Source organism: Rhinolophus sinicus, chromosome 11 (genome assembly GCF_057876585.1).
Source record: "Rhinolophus sinicus isolate RSI-liver-muscle chromosome 11, RSI-T2T, whole genome shotgun sequence".
In the NCBI taxonomy this organism is placed as follows: domain Eukaryota; kingdom Metazoa; phylum Chordata; class Mammalia; order Chiroptera; family Rhinolophidae; genus Rhinolophus; species Rhinolophus sinicus.
Genome location: NC_142511.1, coordinates 12,809,512 through 12,836,620, shown reverse-complemented (window position 1 = coordinate 12,836,620; position 27,109 = coordinate 12,809,512). Strand labels below are relative to the sequence as shown.

At 39.4% G+C, this 27,109-nt stretch overlaps 1 protein-coding gene across 2 annotated transcripts in view; it reads left to right on the top strand.

Moving 5' to 3' along the window:
- COLGALT2 (collagen beta(1-O)galactosyltransferase 2) overlaps positions 1-27,109 on the top strand; it is an 86,296-nt gene that overhangs the window by 27,428 nt on the left and 31,759 nt on the right. For both annotated transcript variants that reach the window (XM_019739235.3, XM_019739073.3), the window contains exons 2-4: positions 20,030-20,140; positions 22,518-22,635; positions 24,373-24,507. In XM_019739235.3, the coding sequence (XP_019594794.2) occupies positions 20,127-20,140; positions 22,518-22,635; positions 24,373-24,507 (267 nt within the window). In that variant the 5' untranslated portion in view covers positions 20,030-20,126. The remainder of the gene's footprint in view (positions 1-20,029; positions 20,141-22,517; positions 22,636-24,372; positions 24,508-27,109) is intronic.

The following is a 27,109-nucleotide window of genomic DNA, read 5'->3' as shown; positions in this document are numbered from 1 at the left end:
TCTGCTGGTCAACAAGGAGACCAGCTTTGTGTGACTTGGCTTTGAAAGTCACACAGTGTCACTTCTGCTGCCCTGATTCAAGAGGAGGGGTCCTAGCCCCCATCACTTGGTAGGAGGAATGTCAAGGTCACATCATGAGATGGGAGATATTTTTGCAGCTTGCTTTGGAAAATATGTATATAATCGTTTTCCCCCTAAATGGGAATTTACTTTATGTGTAGATTATTCATATAGATCTCTCCGGCTGATCATTGTATAGTAATCTACTGCTTGAGTATAAATCATTTATTTAGCCAATCATCTACTGTTGAACACTTGTTTCCAGTCTTTTGATATCACAAACAATGATGCAATACATTTTATTGTATCTTTTATGTATATATCCCAGAATATAGGCTATATTTTTAGCAGTGGGATTGTTGGTTCAAAAAAATGTGAAAATTTTGATAGGTATTAAGCCTAGCTCTTTGCATCAGGATTAAGTTTGGTTGAGTGTGAAAAAAAAAAACACGTAAAACTCAGTGGAAGTCACGTGCAACATTTCTTATATATCATTGGCCCAAATTTGTACAAACATAGGTGCATGATTTGGGGGAGTGTATCCTATTATCTGAATGGTGATGTGCCCAAAATTACAGTTCTTATTACCAGGAAAGAAGGGGAGCATGGATACCTATATAGTTAACTAACAATTTCTGAATCCTTTCTTTATATGTGTCATCTCTGATTCTCACAAAGGTGTTATTATTATGCCTATTTTTCAGATAAGGGAACTGAAGCTCAGAAATGGTAAGAAGCTTGCACAAAAATAGAAAGTGTGGAACAAGAATTCAGACCTAAGTCCTTTTTTTTTGTTTGTTTGTTTGTTGTTTTTAACAATACCAAACTGGAATAGGACTTCAAGTCACAAACTCAGCATTTACTGAGCCTATTCTGAAATCTTGCTTTTCTCTGAGATCCCAATAAGGTGATTTGGTCCTGTTTGCATTGTGTACACAAAGATTAACTTTCTCACGATGATTATTCTTTCCGTGGAAATTTCTCTGCCAGCCACTACAAAGCAGCAACAGCCTAGAACAGCCGCTTTTGCACTTGATTTCAACGACTTAATTTCAACAGCTTCCCTCTGCTGTTCCTTCTTTCGGGTCTTGTAGCCTCCTGCTCCTCACACAGTAAACCCTTTCATAAGGAACGGCTGAGTCATGAAAGGGAATGTCGATGGCCACAAGTTTATTTGCAGGGCTGGAGTCTGACCCAAGTTGCTTCTCGCATCCTGAGGCAGCAGTCTCCTGACAGCCGTCCACGCCAGGCTGAGTGGACCCTGTTTGCTGACGGGCTCAGACTCTCAGTCACTGCTGGTGGCAGGAGCGCCAGCTGTGGAGCCTGGGACCGGCAGGCAGTGAACACTGGGCGTCCATCCCAAACTCCAGGTAGACTAGTGTTTGCTTTCTGCAGCCGTGAAATGGGGAAATTCATAGACTTCAAAATAGAGTGAGGAGGAGAAAAAGAGCATGAAGTAGCATAGTTAAGGCCTCTAAACTTTGTCATTCAAAGTCTCTAATTGGAAGAACCTTACAAATAAATGAAATTTTGTGCTAGAGAAGCATTAGGCCCAAACCTGCAGCCCTGTGAGACATTCCCAACTATAAATAAGGGTTTGGACTTCTGACTTGATCTAAAAAGATTGTAATGACTTTGAGATTCAGGGGTAAGGAGGCACTGGAGCAGGGCATATCAAGGGGTTTTATAAATGAGACAGAATATTTCTATGTGATTCCATCTGACTTTACTAGTGAGAGTCATATGCTAAGTTCAATAATAGCTTTAACAAAACGCATGAATTGGCCTGTAATGAAAATGTTTTGTAAAAGTGATTTCTCGGCATATATGAAAATGTAAAATAGGGATGCTTTCGTCATTTCCAGGTATGAAAACAATCTGATGCTTTAAGTTAGAAATACAGACTAAATACAGTTTAAAAGTAAATTAATAAACCAGAAAGTAGAGTTGAAGAAGTAGTCTGAATTCAGTATAGAAAGTCAAAGAGATGGAAAATGTGAAAGAGAGGTTTAGACATATGGAGGAAAGGATTAGAAGATTTAACATATGTTTGTTGGAATTCCAGAAGTCAATTTTAAAACGAATAGGGGAGAAGCACTATTTGGATAGAATATTGTTGGGAATTTTCTAGAACCTGTAAAAGATACCAATCTTCAGATCCAGATTCCAGTGACTCCCAACCAGGATGTATAAAAAGAAATCCACAACTTGATACATTATAGTTAAACTGTAAAATATATTTAGCAAAGAAGATGAGACCTTAAAAACAGCAGAGAGAAAGGATAGATTACTAGAAAAGAACAAGATAGTAAAGCTGACGTATCAAGAGCAAAATCAAAGCCAGAATGACATCTTTAAAGTGTTGAAATAAAAAACTGACATCCTGGAATTCTATACCTAGCAAAACTCCCTTCAACATGGAGGGTCTATGGAGACACTTCCAGAGAAACAAAAATTGAGAGCATTTACTACCAGCAGATGCTGACTAAAGAATCGTCTAAATGCATGTGGTTCAGGAAGAAGAAAATGATTCCAGAAAAAAAGAATTAAGATGCAGAAAGCAATGGTGAGCAAGGAAAATGGTAAACATGTGGCTGAGTCTTAAATTTTTGACTTTATAAAGTGATAACAATGTCTAAAGGATTAAAAAATCAAGACAGAACTAAAATATGGTATAACAATACCATTTAGTTTGGGATGTTGCTGGATTGGAGTTAAGTCATTCTAAGGTCCTTGTATTGGTTTGTAGAGAGTAAAACTGTTTATTAAATTTAAACTTAAATTAGATACATATACGAGGTCTGACAATTAAGTTCGTGAACTTGTTGCAATGATGTGACTAAGCTTTTTTGATATCAGAGGGATTATTCATTATGAATTTGTATCAACTGGACAAACAGTTAGCCAAGTTTACTATTTGGAAGTGCTGAAAAGGTTGCGTGAAAAAATTAACCTGAACTTTTCACCAACAATTCATGGCCCTTCCATCACAACAATGCACCAGCTTACATGGCACTGTCTGTGAGGGAGTTTTTAGCAAGTAATCAAATAACTATATTGGAACACCCTCCCTACTCACCTTATTTGGCCCCCAATGACTTCTTTCTTTATCCGAAGATAAAGGAAATATTGAAAGGAAGACATTTTAATGACATTCAGGACACCAAAGATAATATGATGACAGCTCTGATGGCCATTCCAGAAAAAGAGTTCCAAAATTTATTTGAAGGGTGTACTAGGCGCTGGCATCAGTGCATAGCTTCCCAAGGGGAGTACTTCGAAGGTGACCGTAGTGATATTCAGCAATGAGGTTTGTAGCACTTTTTCTAGGATGAGTTCACAAACTTAATTGTTCAACCTCGTATTCTAATTTCTATGATAACCACTAACTATTGGAGAGGGAAATAATGAAATGAGAGGAAAAAATCTCAATCTAAAATAAATCAAGACAGGAAAAATTGAAAAAAGAAAACTAACAGTCACAGGGATGTAAAGTACAGCATAGGGAATATAGTCAGTAATATTGTAATAACTATGTCTTGTGTCAGATGAGTACTAGACTTACTGGGGGAATCACTTTATAACTTATATAAAGGTCTAATTAAAAATAAACAACCAAAGCTGCATAATACATATTCTGCCTTAGACACCCATAGAATATTTACAAAAATTAAACATAAAAAGGCTAAAAAGCAAGCAACTTATCATTTTTTTACCTTTATACCTGCTGTCCAATGAAACTTTTTATTTTATAATTATCTCTATAACACCTCTGTTAAGCAAAAGGTAGTTTATTCTGCAGAAAGTAAATCTGAGATGTAAGTTTATTTGCTTGGAATTCCACTGTAGGTTGGCTGGGGCCAGATCCTAAGCCTCTTGTTCTATGGAGATATTTCTGTGGATTGTCGTTCCCATGCCATGAATTCATTTGTTCATTTATTTACCTTTCTATCCATTCATTCACTTAATATGTATTATGGCCCTTCTTAACTCACACATTGTACTATTGAAATTCTTTCAAGGGTTAAAACCTCAAGACATAGAAAGTTTAAGTAGTTAATAGTCTCATTACCTGAGTGGCAGTGGCCTCTGGGTTCATATTCACTCTATTTCTAATAGGTCATCTCCTTCTACCTGCATAGGACAGATGGTCCCCGACTTATGGTGCTTCGACTTAAACAATTTTTTGACTTTGTGATGGTGTGAAAGTAATAGGCATTCAGTATAAACCATAGTTCAAATTTTGCATTTCGATTGTTTTCTAGTCTAGCAATATGTGGCCCTTTGGTAATGCTGGACAGCGGCAGCAAGCCACAGCTCTCAGCCACGTGATCGCGAGGGTAAACAACCGATACTCTGCGGTGCCATCATTGTATTGCATGATTTTACCCAACTGTAGGCTAGTGTAAGTGTTCTGAGCACATGAAGGGAAGATAGGCTAAGCTATGGTGTTCAGTGGGTTAGGTGTTAACTAGCGCCCTTGCCTGTGTTTAAAGAAAGCCAGTGCCCTGCGGTTATAAGGGAATAAGCAGCAGGTCATTTGACAGGTCTTCACCTCTGGGTAGTCAGGCCTTTGCTCATAATGTGGAGAATTCCCTGAGCCTGCAGGAATGTCAAAACACTGATTTTGGTCTAAGGAGAAATAACTTCGCAGAAAATATCCTTTCCTTCTCGGAGCTCTGGAGCCAATGTTTCAAGCTACCGTAGGACTCCTTATCGCATCTTCAGAGAGTTTTCTCTCCACTTGTCTCATTGGTCCTGAATTTTGGATCTCTTTACTGAACACTGGAACCTAATCACTATTTGTACCTTTAAATCACCTTTTCATTAGAAGGACTTATCTAGCTTCTAATGGGTTCTAAACATTGAACTTGAACTGTCTGCCTTCCCTTCCTCCTACAAGTTTTCTTTTGTTAGCCCAAAGAGATCACATATGTCTCTCACGAGCCTGGTACTGTATTAGCAATGGTGTGTCAAACCAGTTAGGACAGGGCTAAAAAGAATATTAGGAGATTTAAAATAAAAGAAACCTAAGATTAGTTTAATGAGGTTACTTAGAGAGAAATAGTTGAAAGAAAAAAACCCAGTAAGTTGGAAAAGTTAAAAATGTACATCTATTGCAGTTGGCGGTGAAGGTGAAGGACAGAAATCAGGAATAAAAAAGTAACAAAAAAAGGATTATGCTTTTTAAAAGAAAAATGTAATAATTATAAAGAGATTATGGAAAGGTGGTAAACTAGAATATCCCATAAAAGTACAATGAAAACAGTATAAATGGAGAAAATACACTTAAATGTATTAAGGTAATTCATATATTTTTAAGTGAATTGGGGATAGTAAATGAAAAATTGTGAGGAAAACCCAAAAGGTTTCCTTAGGAAAACAAACAGACCGAAAAAGAGAAAGAGAGAGAGAGAGAGAGAGAGAGAGAGGAAGAGGAGAAGAGAGGGGAGGGGAGGGGAGGGGAGGGGAGGGGAGCGCAGGGGAGAGGGGAGGAGAGCAACACCAGCTGGAAGCAAAGCTGTAGAACAAGCAGCCTTTGACCTTTCGCTGGCCTGATGTGGCTCTGGCTTCCTGAGGCTAACTGTCTTCACTTGTGGAATGTTTCACCAGAAGAAGATGCTGGCGGCTTACTCCTGTCCCTCCCACCCCAGCTAGCTCAAGTGGATATTTCTTTTTCTGGGTTCAACACATTTGTTGTATCCTATCCCGCTAAGGTTTTATTTAAGATGTTTTTCATCTATGTTCAGACCGTCTATATATATACACATTTGGAATTGCTCATTATAGATTTGGGGTTCAAAAATCATTTTTGCAAATAAGTTAGATTTTTAAAGGTTCTTTGGGAGATTTTCCCACTGGATCAAGGCTAAATGCCTTTTATTGGGTTACAGTAGATACTACTTTTATTGAGGGGCTGCTATAGTCACAATTTCTTGCTACGTAAATTTGGAAATTTTATATTTTCAAAAAAATGCCTATTGATATTACGCATCCGTGTTATTATTTCTTTCCATTGTGTTTCCTTCTGTTAAGTTTATTATTTCCATGTGTTGTTTCTTGGTCTTTATAACAATACAGATGAGGAAATGAGAGCTTAGAGCTTAAGTAATTTAGTCAGAAGTAAACAGCTGAAGGAGTCCAGAAGCCACTTGAAAACACAACCTCCTGGATAGAATGGATCCTATCTGTAGAGGGTATGGTCAGGTACACTTGACTTTATTTTCTATTTTTACAAAATTTGACCAAATATAAAATTCTTGATTTTATGCTAGGAAGCCTGGTATTCTTGTCCTCAAGACCTTACCACAAGGAAATCTCTTCATCTATTGCGTTTGAAAATTCACCTTTAATTTGTAGGTTACTTAGGCTTGGATCCTGGGCCTTTCATTTATTAGCTTTGTGACTGTTTTCTCCTTCAAAAGATGGGGAGAATACCTACTTCCTAGAATGTTGTGAGGATTAAAGGAGAAAATACAATTTTCATTTTACCAAATCCTCATTTGTGAGTGCTACGTTGTACCAAAGGGCTTCTGTTGTGTCTTCCTACAAATAGTCGTCCTGATAAAAAATTCTGGTTCATCTCAGGCTATGCTGTGCTCCTCTGCTGAAAAAACTTGCGTCAGTGAGTTTGAATCTGGCTCTGGTAATACCTAGGCCGCTCTCCAAATAGCAGCTATGTGGGAATTAAAATGAAAATGTCACCAGTGACATATTGTGAGATACTTTACGGAAAACTTGAACTGAAATGTTGGTTGGGAGACTCTGGGGAAGTGAACTTTCAACGTTGGACATCATTCCGATGGTGCTTCTAGAAGAAGATGGTGGCAGCTGAAGACTAAAGCATGCCTTAGACATGGCCTGACTTGAGACTGGGGGGAGAAGAGCAGGAATAGCTACCTTTGGCCTGCTTGGTCCTAGGGGAAGCCATCACACCCTCTTTTAGTTCTGAAGGGGAAGTTGCAGGCGTCTCCCTTTATTGGCTGGAATTAGGCTGTTTATAACGATCAGTGCCAAGTCCTTTTGCTGGATTTCTAATTTGGCTCAGAGGACACACCCTAATGAAAGCCGGGAAGAAGAATGACTCACCTGTTGTCATATTTACCATCAACTGCAGTTTCACTTGCTTAAACTCTGCCCTAGCCAAATATCTCCTGGCCGCTGCCTTCAAACCAACTGATCACGTTCCCCACTTCCTCCCGGACAGGTTATGGGGCTCCCCAAGAGCCATCCAACAGCCCAATACCAAACAGTATATCTGACCCCAAGGCTGTCTCCAGGGCCTGCTTGAAGCTCAGACTTTCCAGATACGGATTATGAAACAGTCTGGAAGATATTTCCCCAATCTTGTCTGATTGTGTGATTCATTTTTACAGGCGCGGTATCCACATCTTAAATATATAGTGATGAAAAAGCAGGGTGAGGACAGCAGTCTTGCATGCATGAATTCATGTAGCAACACTGAGTACTGATGCCAGCAGCCGTCCTGGGCTTGCAGAGACAATGATGAGCAAAGACAAACATATCCCTGAGCTCAGGCAGCTTATAGACCAGAAGGAGAAACAGGCTACGCTGTACCACAGAAATAAATATCAAATCGCAACTATGATAAGTACTAGAAAGAAGAGGTGCTTGATACCCAAAGAACATCACCAGGGGAGTTGACCCACGTGGGAGGTCAGGGAAACCTTCAGTCCCTTGGAAGTTTCAGATCCAGCATCCTTGTCCTAACTTCCAAAATCACCAGGTGAAATTTGGGGCAGGCTTTTAAAAAGCTAGTGTCTGTCATCCTTTCCCTCAACCTCTTCTCCATTCACAGAGAAGGGAAAGATCCCTAACCCTATCTGGTAGAGAAGAGATAACCAAGATATGAGAAAGTTTGAGAAACAGCAAAGACAGATATCAATTAGTTATTAAATGCCAATTAGTTATTAGGTGCATTAAATGCTCTTCAAGACATTATTCAAAATTATGAGCACTTGGTTGGGTATGTTTGCTCTTGAGGCATGACAAGAAGAGGGCCAGTGACCCATAGGGGTTCAAAAATGTCCCGTGGCTATGGCAATTTTACTAATAACATGAAGCCTGTGGCTAGAACTAGCACTTGGAAGACAAGATCACAATGTCGCTGCCTTCTTGAAAATTTTTCCTTCTGTTTTAAACGTCACTCCAAAGTGCAATTTCAAAATAAGACTCATAGAGTGGGGGTTCACAAGACAGTCATCTAGCCCTGCTGTCTGATTGTAAGTCTGGCTCTCTTACTCCCTCTGAGGCTTGGGGCATGACTGGTCACCACTCTGGACCGGGTTTTCCTCATCTTTCTAATGGGATTAACAAGAATACTCCCTCATGAGGTTGTTGGGAGCCTTACACGAGATGTTCCAAGTAAAGGGCTCGCGTTCAGTGCCTGACCGATCGTGAGCGCTCAGCGGTTTGCTCGCACTGCCCCCTCTCTCACGTGTAGTCAGTGAGGTCGCAGGGAAACATCCGTATACTGTGTATTTGTGCATGCTCCCTCCCCAGTTGTGTGTCACAAACCCGCACAGACCCTGCAAATGTCAGGAGCACGATGTTCCTTCCCGCTGACAGGAGTTTTCCATAATAGAGACGGGAATAAATAGCATCAGCATAGCCTCTGACACCACAAATAAGAGTAATTAATTCCTCAAAAATATGTTCTGGTCCTCTTCAGTTTGCCTCAGTGTGAGTATAGAATATAAGCATGGATCTAACACCTGCCAAACAGCATTCTACCCCCTTCCACCTCCCCCGCCCCCAAGTAAAAAAATCTCCTATGAATTGATGTGGGAAGGTCAGACTTAAAACTTTTCGGGTAAATTCAAGGCAAACCTTTTCTCTCTCCCCTGAGCTGGCCAGGCATGTTATTGCTGGAACCAAGACAACAGGTTTGAGTAACAGCAATGGACTGGACAGATTTTTTTTTTTTTTTTTGGTCAGCCAGAGCCAAGTTCTCATTGTATTATAGTTGACTCTGGGGGAAAATGGCCTTGAATTCAGTCTGCACATTGGATACTTGCTGTCTTTGTTCACTTTTCTAGCCCACCTTTTCAATGGGGAAACAAGTACGTACTATAGCGGGAAGAAGTTTGATGACTTTTTAAGAAATCAAAATGCTCTATCAGACTTAGCATTCTTCTGTTATATTTGCTGCTTCTTTTTAAGTGGTAGGCCATTAATAAACGTGGAGCGTATGTTTTCATTTTGTCATCAGTTTCTGCCAGCCTTTATTTAGATACTTGGCCATCCAACAAGCACATGCTAAATGTTTTCTATGTACCAGGCACAGTTTTTGAGTGAGAAATTTGAGCACGTGGTCTGAGAAGTATAAATGAGATTTTGCAGACAATGGGTCAAGATGTGAGAAATCACACTTTTCCCAGAAAATCCATGATAGGTGGCCGCTGAACCTTTGTATGAAAATGGAATAACGTGGCAGCTCTTCATGTGTGTTTTGAACATTTTCTTTACAGAATTCAAATAACTGATTCATGCTCACGGCAGTGCTTGCCACCACCTGGCAAAGTGCATTATTGCAAAGAGTCACTCACCAGTCTATTTTGTCAGGTGGGACAAGATGCTGGGGTCCCAGGAAAGTGAGACACACATCTTCCCTACCTCTCATACTTGTCCCCGAGGGACAGCTGCGTGGTCCCTGAACTTCTGCAGCCTCCTTACTCCTTTGACCTATTAGTCTTAGACCAACAAAATGGCATGTCATTCTCAAACACATCGTCCCTGTTTCATACCTCTCTGCTTCCGCATGTATTGTTCCTCCTTCTAGACTATTCTGTCTACCTTCCACCTCCGCCTAAATATCTGCTCATTCTGAATCCCAGTTGAGGCTTCTCATATAGAGATTCCGCCCATACCTTTCCAGACACTCCTGCCCTCTGGCAATTGGAGACCTTGCCATATATCCATCATTGCAAATGTGATGACACATTACAGTTATTTATTTATACACCTGTCTTTCCTGTTAAGGTCTGAGAAACTGGAAGCATCTTAACACCAGCACAAAGCGTATTCCAGCAGGAACTGGAAGCATCTTAACACCAGCAACAAAGTGTTTTCCAGAAGGTACCATGATGCCTGGCACAGAGGAGATGCATAGGACATACACAAATATCTACTGGGCTGGGAGAACCGAATAGGTGTTTTCATAGTTCTTATTATGTCCAAGTTTGATGAGAAAAGAACCACTCAACAAGCATTTGTTGAGCACATACTATGTGCCAGGCACTCTTTTAAGTGCTAGGGATACAGCAGTGAGCAGAACAGACAAACATCCTGTGATTATGGAGCTTACGATCTACTCCTTAAGCTGGATGGATGGTCATAGGCTTAGCTAGAAACTCTGTTACTAGGGAAGAAGAGGAAAACGGATACTGAGACAATTAGCGGTCTTTGCTGCACTATTAGTCCGTTTTCTCTGTGTTTTGATGGGCGTGTATACTTTTTATTCTTAAAAAAATGGTAGACTGGTCATTCTGGTTTGTTTGACTTAAATGCATCTGTTGAGCTCTGGTGATTGCATGTATCTTAAGAGCCTATTTAACAGGCTGTCTTATTTCTTATTTGAAGGAATGTATGTGTGGTTTGTATGTGTGCGCGCGCGTGTGTTTATGTGTATGTGTGAGTGTATTGAGGACATCTAGGGAGAGGTCAGCTTTCAAAAGTAAGTGTCTTTAAAAGCTCTCATGCCCTTGGCTCCTCATGCGCTGAGCTGAGTACTACAGCACATGCGACTGCTCCACTTTACAGATGGAAACACAAGGCACAGAGGGTTTAAGGCAGTTCATTATAATTACAGAGCTAGTTGGCGGAAAAGCCATGTCTCTCGACTGCATACATTTTTATTTGATTAAGGATGTAACTAGTTAAGTAAGAGTGACAACTCAGGATCAACGGGTGACTAAAATACTATTTACTGTCCTGTTTAACCGCAGTGGTCTCCAGGAACGAATGAATCCGAGTAAACCTTTCTGTACAGTTTGAGCTCAGATCAGCGTTTTCCTCGTCACACAAACAGCGGCTCCTATTGGGGCGGTTCTCCCATAGCACTTCCTTCCGCAAGCCCAGTCCGTAGGCTGTGACTTTCTCTGTGCTCACACTGGCCCCTGTTCATCATGACCTCGTGTGTCACGGGCTTTGTGTTTCCCCAGGGCACCGCCCTGCCAGGCCTGAGGATCGACTGTGCACGTGGGTGCCATCTGCCTGGCAACACCGCTGAGACCTGACACTTCTGGCGTATTTGCACCTGCCCCCACACTCCTGTAAGGCCTCTGTTCATGTCACATACAATCAAGATAGTCCCATAGCAGAGGAAAGGGTCCTTCTTCGCTGCATTGGAACAGAAAAGTGAGCGTTTCGGGAATTAAGAAAATACATGTCAGAGATGAAATATAAGTGAAACGAGAACAAGCTTTGGGGAAGTCCCCGAGCCTCAGAGTCCTCACCTGTCAAATGAGGATCGTAATACATACTTTGAGAACTACTGTAAAGATTAGAGTTATATATGTAAAATGCCGAGCTCAGTGCCTGCAACATAGTACCGTAGCTTCTCCATAAACCATAGAGAATAAAATAAAATCTATTTTCCATAATATTTAAAATGTGGGCAACAATCCCAAGGGAAGTGACAATATGTGTCCACATACAAATTTGCATATGAATGTTCATAGCCAACAGTATTCATAAAAACGAAAAGTGAAAACAACCCAAACGTCCACTAAGTGGTCCCTGGATAAACAAACATGGTACATACATACAGTGAAATAGTATTCAGTCATAACAAGGAACGGAGGCTGAAAGATGCTAAACCCTGAGAACATTATACTCACACTGTCAGCTCATCCCTGGCCCTTTTCACTCCTTTATGTTATCTGTGCTCAGCTTTTGTAGGCATTTGGGTTGGGTAGGGAAAAGTCCCGCTGAAATTTTTTGTTCGTTCATTCATTCATTCGTCAAGTCCTTGATAAGTGCCTGTTTTACAGAGTAAACTCTGTTAGCTACTCAGATAGTCCTATCCTCAGGGAAGAGAGTCTGGGAATGGAGAAAGACACAGAACCAGCTAATTATCAAACAGGAGCAAGAGGGATGCTGGGAGAATGGGAACCGCTGTGATTACAGGTAGGGGTCATCCAATCTGGCCTGAAGTGTTTGGAGGTTGAAGAGGTTCAGGGATCCTGAAAAACGTGGTCTGGATCCTGTTGTGTCCTCCCTTTAGTTATTAGTCCTTTTGTTCTTGAGCATGCAGGAACTTTTCACAAAGTAATGCCACTTCTTTGGGTCACATCCACAAAATAAGGAACTTAGTAAAATTTCAAAATCCATCAAGGAAGAGAAGTGGGAAATGAAGAGTGGGTGAAAAAAGAGTGGCGAGAAGAATAAACAAAGCACAAAAGAGGAGAAAAGCAGGAAACTGAGTACTTAAACAATGAGAAACATACTTATCTTGTCTCTGACACTGGCGCTGATATTTTCATAAAATTCCAAGGATTTTGACTGCAAGGAAAATAATACTGAATTGAACCTCCACAAAGCTCATAGGGAATGGATGAATCTTCCCATTTTTTCTTGTTTTATTCCCACTGGGACATTTCCATCCTTTTGTTCTGAGATTTTCATATTGGTCATGTTAATTGCTGACCTTGACAAGGCAGAGAATTCCTCCCAATCTGACAGGTGCGCATTCGCTCTCTGTGGGGGAGTGTAGTGGGGGCGGTTTGAGATGGGGTTGGGATGGGGCATCAGATGGCCTAACGGAAGAGTCCAAGCTCTTTCTGCATGACTAGCCAAGTCATGACCTCTCATCCTCAGCCTTCTCTTCTATTACATAGGGAGATGCAAATAACGCCTAACTTAGCAAATTATACGGCTCAAAATGGGATAGTGCATGACATATGGGTGAGGAGATCTTAATCCCAAGAGAGGAAAACTATAGCTTAGAATCAAAAGTATCAAGAAAAGACATGAGTCTATGTTTAAGTTCATCTTCGTTTTATACTGTGAAAAGGTCAGTCGGCGTATTTTACCATTCCTCTTTCCACCCCTTTAAGGAATGAAATTAATTCATTGGTTGATTGCATTTCCAGAATCAAACATTTCTTGTTACATCGCTCTTACCTGGTCTTCAGGTGTGTAATACCTGTGATTGTTTTTGGAATTAAGTGGGACAGACTGAAGAGAGATGTTGAGGGAGTATAAATATTTATTTCATTGGTGAGGAGGGTTTCATGAAAAGGGATTTTCCCAATTTCTTCATTCAGTAGGAAGAATTGCTACTCAAGGACTTGGTAGGACTTAGGAAAAGGCTTTTGTTGGGAGAAATCTCTAGGCTCCCCCCATCTCTGTATCCTTAACCATATCCACATCTATTTTCCATCCAGCAGATGGATTCTAGATTTTAAACAACTCTACACTGTAGCCAAGAAGCAGGAATCCATCATCGTATTTTGCCAAGTGGCCAAGCATATCTCTTCCTGTTGGCAGAAACAGCTGCTGGTGAGGCTTTCCCTGGGAACAGGAATAGAAGTGGTGGGACGTGGTGACATGACCTTTCTTGAAAATGAATTTTACCAGTTGCTTCCAAAAGTGGAAATTCATTGTAAGGTGGAACGCTTTATTTTCTACATCAGTGAGCCTTCCTTCACTGGGTGAACACAAGAGGGAGTTAAGAGGGCTGTTCAGTCTTTGAAGTCTCAAGTTGGAAAACCCACTTTTGCCAACTCACTAGTCATGGTGTGAATCGTCCAGGTAGTGACTAACTTTGTTGTCCATTCCATCCCTCTTCCCTTGAGCCTCTGGGGGATGTATTTTGAAGGTTCTGAGGGAGCAAAGATCAACCATTGCACAGTGTTACGTTTATCCTGCCCCAATGATTGCAGTCCTGTTGTGTCAGAAGTCTAGGCTTTCTGGGGTGGCACGGAAGCTGAGAACATTCCCTGAGGGTCAGTACAGATGGAAGTGAGCAGGAGTATTCTTTCCTCAATATCTGTGTTCCACCTGCTGAGAGACCCGGTCTGCATTTTTATGTGGCTCCAGTGGCCCCACGCTTACTAATGTGAGTTTAGGCCTCACAACCTCAGTAGGTCTTGTCAAAATAAATGAGTCAGTGCTAATTATTTCAAGTTGGTCATTAGTTTTAGAGCCAAGTCTGAGGAATGAAAACTGACCTGGAACAAGGAGAAATGTCAATGTGTTTAGACATTGCTGAATAAATTTTTTTTTATTTTTATTTTTTGCCACACTCAAAGTGGTATAACTATATCATCCTGCAGACATGTTTTGATTCATTGGTCTGCTCTATGGGCGCTCCCTTTTCCCTGCAACAGTGACAGCTGGGAACTTCATTAGCCAAGGAGAGCCCTGCACATGCTCTGGATCATATTTGTGAATCCCCTTTATCCAATTTGACTTTGAATCTAAGACCATGGGCCTTTGCTGATGCAGAGCTAGTGAAGAGGAAGAGGAATTAGAAACAGAGAGAAAGCAGATGGGCAGCATTCGGGTGAGAAATGGCCTAGACTTCCCTCTGAGGCCAAGTGGACCGCACCTGTTCCCATCAGCTTTTCCATTTCAGCTACTAGCTCCAAAGGAAGCGGGCAAGACGAATGGACAGAGGGGACCACCCGTGAGTACCACAGTGTATCAGGGCCACAGCTCTCCTAGATGTGGAGGAGGGAAGCCTCTTAGAAGCTGGCAGTTCCCAATGCTCCTTAGAGATAAAAGGAAGTCACTGTCCCAACGTGGCCTTCCAAGAAAATTAACTGTGCGAGGACTGGCGTGGCTCAAGAGCTGAGCTCTCCTTGGCGTCTTATCCTGAGCCAGAGAGACCCAGGGGAGAGGGAGGTTGTTGTTGATTTAAGTGACTCCACTCTGGTTGGGAACACTGACCAGGAGCACGGTCTTCCAGCCAGCGCATGCTTGGGCTTTCACAAACTGCTTTTCCCGTTTGATTAGGACTGTAAATCACTTGCAGATCACCTCTCCAGATGTCTGTTCACAACGTTTGTTTTCTTCAAGGGATCATTTAGCCATGCCTGTTCCCTTTCTGGCTGCCTTTCCTGGTCTGATTAGGAGAAGGATGGCAGACTCATGGCAGCGCTCATTTTCCGTGGGAAGGGGAAGGAGCTTTCAGGCTGGAAGATGCCTGAGGCTTCTCCTGAATGGGTCAGGAGTCTGTGTCCTCAGCTTCCTGGATTGATGGAAAAATCCATGTCAGCCGCAGAGTGTTTTGTGTCCAGTTGCTTGTGGAGTCTCCCAGCAGGACAGGCCCTGCACTGTGGAATTCTTCTCCGGGGCTCTGAAAATAGAACCCTTAACTCAAGCCTCCCGTTTCCTCCAGGGAGCTTGCATCTGGGCCTGTGCTATCTCTCTCTCCACTCTCTGAATGGAGCTGTGCCTGCGTGCTTTCCTGATTATGCATTCAAACGGAAACACATTTTTGTCAGAGGAATTAAAAGGCAGCACTTGGAAGTGTCTGCCTGGATTTCTCTTGATTTGCCTTCGCCAGGGGCACTGAGTGGAGGGGCAGGGCAGTGAGTCTTGATGGGGGCCTGCAAGCCTTCCTCCGTGGGCTGGTTCCTCTGGGACAGCACAGGACATTGGCCCTGAACATCAAAGACCGGTGTGGACGGCCCTCCAACCACAGCCGGAGGGTTTCTGCTTTTCCTCAGAAGCCTGAAAAGCTTAACAATTCAGGGAAGTAACTGTATAGGAAACGTTTTCAACTCAGTAAGGAGAGTATTTAAAATAGATGCTTCTGTTTTTAATTAGGCACATCTATCTTTGCATCCGCTAAGCAGCTAATATCTCAGGATGTTTGTCAATGGAGACTTAAAAAGTATGGACTTGTTAGTCTGGACACCAGGCAAAGAAATTTCATACAATAAGACCAACTTTGTTCAAATGATGAGGAAATGCATCAATGTGTAGGGAGGGTAAAAAGAATTTCAGTCCTGCGTAATGAAACAATAATCAAGAAATGAAGTAGATGACGTAAGAATTCCCCGACACTGTTTAGAAGTAATTTGGGAACAACATAGAATTCTCATAACTTTGGGCTAACATGGGAGTCACGATCCAGTGTTATTTTATTTTAACTGATTCTTACTCATAATATTTTGAGTGAAGAATAATGTGCATTAGAGCTGATTCCCCGTTTCAGGAATTGCTCTGTCCATCCTTCGTACTTTGAGATGAGTGGTTCGAGTCTCTTGGTGCCCTTTATGGCTATTTCGTGGACATCGGTGGCTTGTTTGCCATGTGTAACAGTGAATGTGATTCTTGCTGACATGCTGTACTTCTCAGCACAGTCAAAAGCTAGATGGAGCCCCTGGCCCTCTCCCACTTTGCTTTCTGTCCTACTTTCCCATCTCCTCGTATTACCACATCTTTATCCCGAAGTGCTCACTTGGTATTCCTACTCTGCCAGCTGCACCCATCCCTCTCTCCCTCTCCAGGTGATGGAATGTGCAGGTGGGCCTGTGGGTCTTCCTCCCTCCTAGACCTTGTTCTGAAAGGAGGAGCTGGTTCTAATCTGATTTCCAGAAGAGACTTGGAAGTAGATCAAGTTGGCCACTGGTTTTTATTCAGACTAGTTTTAGTTCAAATATCCATTTTATGAAATAAGATTTTCAAATATCAGACAGACACCTCAATCCCATTTTTCTACACTTTATGACTTAAGTTACATAATTTCAAGTTACTTGGTGTTTGACAGAAATTTATTCCCTGTGTGTCATGGTGTTCCCCTGTGCTTTGCCTAACTTTTTTTTTCTTCTCTTGAACATTCATGAATATTCTCTCTCTTAAAGATTTCACTTGTTACTTTTGAAGCAGCAGTGACCTCCAAAAACTCAAGTAGAAAGGACAAAAGCCATTATGGATCGGGCTTAATAAAATCGTATTTACTGAACTTGCCTTATATGGAAGAAGTGACCACTGTTCACAGCTCTTCATTTACTCTTAGCAAGGCCATGCTCCCGGGGAACCACTCCTGCGGATAATACCCATAGCTTTCCCTCCCAGAAGGAACTGCTAAAGTGCCAATAAAACCTGGGCATTTTTACTCCCTTTTAAAATCTCAGACACCTTCATCTTCCCATGACTCTTTCTTTTCTGTTAGCCCTTCCTTCCTTCCTTCCTTCCTTCCTTCCTTCCTTCCTTCCTGTTTTAATTTTATTCAGTGTAAAAAGCAGGAATAGGTGTGCAATTTTGTTAGAGACCTTTTTAGCACTTATAGAGATAATCATATGGTTTTTCTTCAGATCTATTAACATAGTTTATTATATTAATGGATTTCCTTTATATTGGACAATTTAGGCCATGCTATGTACCATTTCTTCATAGGATGTTGGATTCTGTTTGCCAATACTTTAGGATTTTTGTAGCATATTCATTAAAAAATAATGGTCTGGGATTTATAGATGATGTAATACAGAGTTATACACCTGAAATCTATGTAATTTTACTAACAATTGTCACCCCAATAAATTTAAAAAATAAATTAAAAAAAAATAATGGTCTGTAGTTGTGTATGCGTGTGTGTGTGTGTGTATCGTCATTAGGTTTAGATATCAATATTGTGTTTGCATCATTAAAAGGACTTGGAATTTTCTCGTTTTTTTCCCATTTGTTGGAGAGCAGTCTACATAGCATTGGAAATATCTAGTCTGTTAAAGTATCTGGTAGAATTCCCTTGTAAAACCATATGGGGGTAGTGGGGTTTTTTTGGTTTGTTTCCCTCTTTATTTCCATGGAAATTGTTCTGTTTAAGTTTTATATATCTACTGGAGGAGTCAGTTTTGCTAACGTGTATCTTCCTAGGAAATCTTCTATTATATCTAGTTTTCAACTTATTTTTTTCATTGGGTTGTACAAAGTAATTTCTTATGATTAAAAACACTCTTCCGTATCAATCATAATCCCCTTATCCTTGTCTTTTCTTATATTTTATATTTGTATTGTCTTGATTAGATTAACTAATGGTTGTCTTTTGTTACTTTTCTCAAAAAAGCAACATTTTATTTGATTATTAGTTCTCTTTTATTGTTTTCTACTTTGTCACTTTCTACCTTTATTTTTATTATTTATTTCTTTATGCTTGTTTGTTGCTCTTTTTCTAGCTTTTTGAGTGGGAATTCAACTCATTTATTTTTATTAATTTAAGGACATAAACTACATTTTTCTCTGATTACTAATGTAATTGTATTTCAAAATTCTGATATGTAGTGTTTTCATTATTCATTGTTATCAATTACGAAATTGGTTTGTATTTCTTCTTTTACTCAATAGCTGTTTAGTAGAGAATATTTGATGGAATTATTTGTTTTTATTTTATTACTAATTTCTAGTTTTGTTGCTTTGTGATCAGAGAATGCTGTTAATATTATTTCAATTTTATAGAAGCTTTCTTTGTAATGTAATTGTTGGTTAATCTTTGTGAATGTTTCAAAATGTGTACTTGAGAAGAAAATATCATCTCTATTAATGTATTCTATAAATCCTGTCTATGTAGTTACTTTTTTCCCATTTGTACAGTCTTCAACTGAAAGTGGTATATTCCCATCTCTTATTATTGGTGTTCTGCTTTTTCTTGCAATTTCTATACTTTCCGCAATATGAGAGGTTGACAAACTACAGCGTGCAGACTGGCTGCCTGCTTTTGTAAATAAATCTTTATTGGTGAACAGGAATGCTCATTTCTTTATGTATTATTATGAAGGCTCTACTGCAACAATGGCAGAGTTAAAAAGTTGGTACCGAGAGTGTATGGCCTACAAGCCTAAATATTTATTATCTGGCTCTTAAAGAAAATGTTTGCTGACCCCTGTACTATGTGAAGGTACACATTTACATTTATTAAATCTTTGATGTGAACTACGTCCTTTACAATTATAATTAGAATCCTTTTTTGTCGTGCTTAATATTTTTGGCCCGAATTCTACCTTATTTGATATCAAGATTACAACCCCTGCTTTCCTTTTTTTTTTTTCCAGTTGACAGGTATGACTCTGGTTTTAGCTGTTCTCAATTACTTTATTTTAGATATGTATCTTGTACACAGCATGAGCTTGCTTTGTGATATGACTTGAAAATATTTTTGCTTTAATAAGTGAATTAAGTTCCTTTCTAAGTGGATCAGTTTGATCTACTTTCAAGGTGGAACAGAAACACGTTTTGTATACATTATTTGAAGGCTTTTGAAAGGACCCTCTTTCATGTAAGTGATGATGAAGTTAATCCAAAATAGACCCGTGAAGACACCTTAGGTTTTGAGTTTTATACTGGGCACTGTTATTGTGGCTTTCCCCTCCAGTGCATGGGACTAAAGCAGCACTGACTACAAATTTTGTTGTGACTGTGAATGGACTTGAAATGAAAGTGCGACTGAATTACTGCTTAAATCGAAGGGATTTGTTGGTAAAAAGGCAGAGTTTACATCTTGGATAACTAAAAACTAACACAAACAAGAAAATTTCCAAGAAGATTAATTAACTTACTCTAGTTTAATTCATTTTATGCTTATGCTGTTTTAGTACGACTACTTATTGATGGTGGCTTAGCCCTGTTTAAGGATTTAATGACACAGATATTTTAAGCAGTATCTCTCATTTTAGAAATTCATTGTCCAGTTTGGACCATGAATCATTATATAGTCCCTCTTTGTCATGCTTAATGTTCTTTTTTATCATTTTTCATATAGACACATGACCTATATTCATCTTTTGTTATTGGTGTATCTTCAATATTACAATTTTAATACAGTTTTTTTCTTTCTTAAAATGTGTATACAGTTTTTTGGCACCCTCTGTATATGAATCCTTTTCATATGTATAATTTCCAGGATTGGCCATTCTCCTTTCTGTTAATTTGGGGTCTCTTGGATTGCCCCCTCTTCCTTGGAATGACATCACTGAACTCTACTGTGCTTTCTCCCACGCAGGGCAGCCACTGATCACAACGTGGATAATACAACAGAAATCCTCAGGGAGTGGTTGAAAAACGTACAGAGACTCTATCACTATGTGGAGTGGAGGCCTATGGAGGAACCTGAGTGAGTAGCAAGGGAACATTCTGTGAACTCATTTCCCTTCCCCCCTTAACCATGGGCAGCCATGCAGGCTGTCAGTCGTTGGGGCGTATGTGACCTTACCTTGTCTTTCATCTGGGCATCTAGTGTAAGTTTCTTCCCTTGACCGCACTCCGTATTTCTCTCTTCCTTTTTACTCCCTAGCAGGTACCAGCCAAGTTTGTGTTCTCATCAGTTCACAAGTAAATTATCACAGAGAGGTATATGTTTTAAAAGTGATACTATCTCTTCCTATTTTAAGTATAAAGCTTTTATACCTGAGGGATCATAGTGAAAAGTTTACCTACTTTTTACATACACCTTGCTTTTTCACTTATAGCTTCATAATCTTTCCCCAGCAATGGTTAAGGAGCTTCTTCATGATTTTAATGACTGCAGAGCACCCATTGTATGGCTGTCTCATAATTCTTTAAGTAATCTCCTACCAACAGACACTTAGGTTATTTCCAATCTCAACCATAGCAATTTCTTAGTTGTTTCCATCTTCACGTCATCCTACGTACCATCCTGTCAAATCAATCTATCTAAAATACCAATAACATGGTTTAATTTTTCTGTTAAAAGGACTCCAGGGGCTATCTAGTACCTACAGAACAAAGTTCAAATACCCTAGACTTAAGTTTTTTAAAGTTTCCTTAAAATTAGCACCCATACCTATGCACCCCTATTTCCTACTTCTTCCCAGAGGAAAACCAGCTTTATCCAGAAAGTTTCTTTATTTTCAAGCCCAAGTTGTTGCTCATGCAGTTTTGCTCTCCTGGGAAACCTTTCCTTCTTTGTGACCAGGTCTTATCCCAAACCCCACCTCCTACAGAAAGCTGCTGCAAATAATTCCAGTTACAAAGATCTACCTGTCTCTCAACACTTGTGTTACTTGTTTTCTATATCATCCTTTTTGACACAATAATACACTTAACTAACATTAACTATATAATTCGTGCATTTTTTCCTAACTAATTTTTCAGTTCTTTGGCAGGCGCTAATATATACAAGTTACATTTTCTCTAATGCTACGTTTTTGGCAGGCATGAAATTAATACTTGTTGGAGGCACAAATGAGTGAATGAGAATATGAATAAATACATTTAAACCTTACTATTATAAATGTTTCTAAAGCTGTTACAAATCCAACTTAAGGAATTGTACAAGTAGAATGAATTGAGTTGCCTCAGGATAAGTCATTTATTGAAAGCCAAATTTTTTTTATAATAATAAATGCCATTCTAGAACAAATTTTTGTTCTTCTAGTCTCTCTGTATATAATGTGTGGGGTGTGTGTGTGTGTGTGTGTGTGTGTGTGTGTGTGTAATCTCAAGTCCCAGTGTGTGATTCTTAGTCTCTCTGTATATGCTTTTATTATATATGTATATGTATATGTATATATATATCAAATCCCAGTGTGTGATCTATATATTGAGCAAAAATTAACAACAACATTTAAACACTATAAAAAATTTTGCACACTCTTTTGCAGTGTTTTTAGCTTAAAAATGATTTTGTTTTATTTTATGGTGATAAAACTAATGTTTTTAGTATTTCTTTTTTTTATTAAATGTGTTGGGTCATATTAGTTACAGTTTTTTAAAAATATATATATAATGGAAATTGGCCTAATTAGAATAGCCCAGAAAGAGTTTATGTACCTCACTTGCGTTCTGGTAATTTTCTCTGTAGCCAGATTTTGACTAAATATGCCAAAGTCACTGTAAGAAATACTAGGGAAGGCTTTTTTGGGGCAAATCTATTCAGAAAAACAGGAATTGTACTGATTTTCACTGATTGTCACTTTTTGCTGGTGTGTATTACATAGTTAGGCCTACGAGGGTTGCATCTGTACTGAACATGTACACACTTGTTTTCCTTGTCATTCCTCCCTAAGCAATGCAGTTTAATAACTAGTTACATAGCATATAGATTAGGTATTATAAGTAATCTAGAGATGATTTAAGAATACGGAGGATGTATGTAGGTTATAGTATACAAATACTAAGACATGTTATATAAGAGACTTGAGCATCTGCGTATTTGGGTTTCTGGAACCAACCCCCCATGGAGACTGAGGGATGACTGCACTTAACCTTGTAGGAACACAATGGGCTCCATTTAGAAGCCACTGGAATATTTCATATGAAGATTCTTGTGTATGGTAAACAGCAAGTTCCTTCATCTCTCCTTGTACCAGTTTTCTTTTCTGTAATAGGAGGACGATACTAACATTAATAGTATCTACTTCCTAGGGTCACTGGGAAGTACTTCCTAGGGTCACTGGATGAGTTAGTACATAGTGCCTGAATATGTAAGCACTCAATAGTTATGTTATTATTATTATTATTAATTTTAGGTCTTATCCTGATGAAATTGGACCAAAGCACTGGCCTGCCTCCCGGTTTTCCCATGTGATGAAACTACGACAGGCAGCCCTTCGAACTGCGAGGGAAAAATGGTCAGACTACATTCTGGTAAAAACAGATGTCTGATTTCTTGACACTTGTTATCTAGAATGTATCCAAATTAATTGTCCAAAAACTAGAACCGTGGGATCAATCAAAACAATCTTTTGTTGAGGCACCACCTTCCCTACTTTTTAATAAAAGCACAAGGGAAAATTTGGGGAACTTAGTATTGGGATACTTGGATTTCATCTCAGACCCACTTCTGACATGCATTTTCAGTAAGTAAGTGAATAAGCTCCTGAATGCTTCAAACTCTTTCATATAACAGGCATAAGAAACTTTGAATCTTTGCATTGTAGTTCACGGGGAATGCTACGTACAGCAAAATAGTGTCTTACTAACTTTTTAGACTTTTGGAGAGATGAGAAATTAATTATATAAAACGTGGTTCAAATTAGCAGCTCTGAAACTGCACTCCCATTTTGCTCCTAAGTGTTTTGGGGAGTGGCATCTCTTGCTAGGCTTCCCGGTTGGTCCCCATGATGCTAGGCTCTCATGGAGACTTTCTCTCCATGAAGAGGTTTTATCACTTTCCTTAGAACTTTGAGGGTGGTCCAGAAAGTGCTGGACTTGATGAGGAATCAACGTTGTATTCCATCCTGTCCTCCATGAACCCATCTTGACCGCAGAGGACAGCTTCTTAAGTAGCTACAGTCCCCATTTCCCTTTTTTGAATGTTGACAGCGACATATTTGCCCACAAGGTTGTGGGAACTGAGGTCTTCATCTGTGACCCTCAAAATTCATTGATTTCTTTTGGCAAACGTTTCCAGTATAATATGAGGAATAACACCAATAAAGCCAATATTGTTTCATGAAACATACTGACATCTGCTCACTGTCACTGGACTGATTCCTAACGGTAGTATTTATGGACTTGTGTCCATCGCTAGGCCCTCAATTACAACAAAAATCAGCCCAACGATTTATCACACACACTCTCAATACAAATAATTTCATAGAAGTTTTCAAATTGTACTGAAGATACAATATTTAACGTTGTATAGCTGTTTCAGTGTCACTGGAGTGTATGAATGCTGAACTGCAAAATTTTTGGTAAACAGATTGACTATCATAAGAACGAAAGCTTCTGATTATTGATTATTTTGTGTGTGGTAGAATATACATAAAATTTACCATTTTAATCATTTTTAAGTGGACAGTTCAATGTGATTGGTTATTTTATAAGATAGAATCTCTTGTTAGGCTGTCCCTATAAATGAATCCATGTTAACACGGATTTCTGCTAAGAATGGGACATAGCTTCATTGGTCAGCATGGGTTGGTATAATGGACTTTAAACAAAAATACTACTTGTAACATTAAAATAGCGTCGACAGGTCTGGTTTGGACCATGTTGGCATTACTACAGACAACCTAAATAGGTCTGTCCATTTGTACCTATAGTGGGCACTCCGTAAGTGTTTCTGAATGACCTTTACAGGGCGTGGGAGCTGTTACTATCTTGTAGGTTGAGTCCTGACTGAGTGTGTGCTCAGTGTGGTAACCCCGATTCATTGCTTGGTGCCTTTTGCAGAGCTGAATATGTGTGAGTTACACTAAGGGTAGTTTGTCTGAACGAAAACCATCAGCTACACTGGGTTTCCATAACGAGAACAGAGCTAGCTGGTTCCCTATCTCGTGAACAAGCTCCCCTGATTGTTCAGAAGTGTTGGGTGATTCTTGAACCCATTACGGAAAAGTACCTTTCCACCTGACTTTATCCTTTTTTTTTTCCCCCTAGTTCATAGATGTTGACAACTTCCTGACTAATCCACAGACCCTCAATCTAATGATGGCAGAAAACAAAACCATTGTGGCCCCCATGCTGGAGTCTCGGGGCCTGTACTCTAATTTTTGGTGCGGAATCACACCTCAGGCAAGTCTTTGGCTAATGACGTAAGGCTATGAGTTATAACAAGACAGCCAGCTGTCAACAGTAGCCCTATTAACCTTTTTCTCATTTCCTCCCTTGAAACATGCATGTCATTTTAGAGCAAGCATTTTCAGGAAAGGAGGTAAATCCAGGTCTAATGCCACAACCCAGTGACAGCATCTGTATTAATGAACTATGAGGAAAATATGCTAATGAGCTTAACATTAGAAGCTTTAAATTAACCAATAAAGCTTGCTGGGACTTGTACTTTTTTTCTCCCTGATTCAGAGATTTAAAAAAAAAAAAATGTATATATATATATATATATGTTTTTATATTAAAGCAAACATAAGAACTCTATAGAAAAGTAGGAAAATGGAAAAAAGTAAAAAACAAAAAACATGTTAATCCCTATCCCTCTAAATCAATTTGTGTTTTTTTAAATAACTATATCATCAAGTGTCTATAATGTAATTTACTTAACCTTTCTCTTTAAAAACATTTAAGTTGTTTGCAACTTGTAACTATGATAATGGCCATTGTGATTAATATAATTCTTTCTGTCTTTAATATTATTTCCTTGGGGTAGCAAAGTAGAATGACTGAGTCAGAGTATAAATATTTTGATGACCTTTGATAATATGTTTCCAAATTTATTTCCAAAGAGATCTGATAATTAGAACTGCTATGGTAGCTTGTTTTCACAAAATTCAAGTTAAAAGCAGAACTTTTTATTTCCATCATCTGTCTTTCCCATTGTAAAATCTTCAAAGTCTAGAGCTCTCTTAAGGTGAATGCTTACGGCTGGTTCCATTTTTTATTCTTTAGTTAATGGATTAGAGAGATAAATTAAACTGATTGTTGTAGTATATATCAATGTAGGATAAAGATGTGCTTAGGGGGAAAAAAAATGTATGCTGAATGTGGTCTTGTACCCAAATGGCCCAAAATTTTGAGTCCTTCTTTTATATTTGGTTTGGTTTGGGATGAGGAATGAGGCCAGTGCTGATAAGTGTTTAATAACTGGTTCTCTGTGGGGGGAAAATAATCCCGATTTATAAATTTGAAAATTTTCCAATTTCCATGGTGTGAGTACACTTACCATACAAACAACTTAAATGTTGTTTGAGCTAAGGGGAAAGATTGAGTACATTGCAGTATAGCCACGTGATGAGATAATTATTAAAAACATGCAAAGCTAACATCTGTGGTGCTGTTAGAATGGTGAGGATACACTTGATTTTCATTTTTACAGCTACCAGCATATCAACTGGCTTGTAAAATTCCTGAAAACTTAACACTCAGTGGCTCTAGCACACTACTGGGTGAGACATCCCTCTTTTATTACAATTATTTCCCACAGTTCCAAGAGGTTTGAAATGCATGTTATTATCCACATCTCTTTTAGGAAAGCATTAAGTTCATATTATACAAGTCATTCAGTTCTTGGTGAGAAAGATTATATTAGGTTCGTCTGAATTCATATACTCTCAGTTAATAATCTGCAGTGTTTCATGTGGCAGAATCACTCGAGGGGTGTTTTTAATGAGTTGCGCACTGACCCCAGCAAGAAGTGACTACAGCCTCCAGGGCTCTATTATAATCGCCTTATTTGCCTTCATCATTAAAAACAAACAGGAGAAATGTACACACTTATTTTGCCCAGTAAAAGTAAAAATCTGAGCAATTTAGGGCAATTCTAATTTGTCTCCCTCTGTTTTTGGCCGGCTGCCATCCCCAGGGCTGGCTTCTGCTAGGACAGCCAGTGACTTCATAAGCTTAAGGCAGGCCCTGGTTTCCAGAGCCTTTAAACACATCCAAAACAACCGGCCCTGGCGTTGCTGGCGAGCCAGTGAACAAGAATTACTACCTACAACGTTCAATTTATGTGGAAAAAAAGACCCAAGTATCTCCTCTGCCTGTCTGCAGGAGGTGTGTGAACTCTTTCTTTCTTCCCAGGATACTCAGTGATTCATCATCGTCAGGAATGATCCAAGCTTCTCACTCTGAGAGGACTGTTCCTACGTTGTCTAGAACTTTATATTTGACATGCATTCTTAGGCAGTTCTTTAAAGAACCAGTGTTTTCTTTATCCCTTGGAAGAATATGCCTAAGTGGAAGTGTTACGAGAACCCATGTTTTTTTTACAGACAACTCCATCATTCCTGTTTTACAAACATGAGGAACTAGGTTGAATAGCATGACCAATACCTACAGACAGTAGTAGCTGAAGTGGGATTTGAACTCGGGCAGGCAGACATCAGGAATTGTGCTCTTCATTGCTCTGCTTTACCACTGCTTCATGCTCACACGTCATGTTCAATCATAAGTCGACACAAAATATACTTTTAAGACATTCTTAAATCAAGAGATATGCCGAAAGCAAAAACATTTCTGACACCACCTTTTTAGTATTGTTTTATATGGAAATCGCAATTCTTGAGCTCAATTGGAAATTCTTAGGCCAAAAGAAGAAGCGTGAAGGTGACTTTGCTTAAGGACTTTGAGTTAACTGGCGATGACTTAGAAGGAATCAGCTAACAGACGACTGCCAGAGATGAAGGGCTCAGATCAGAGAACAAAGCTCACTTATTTGCTCTTTGCA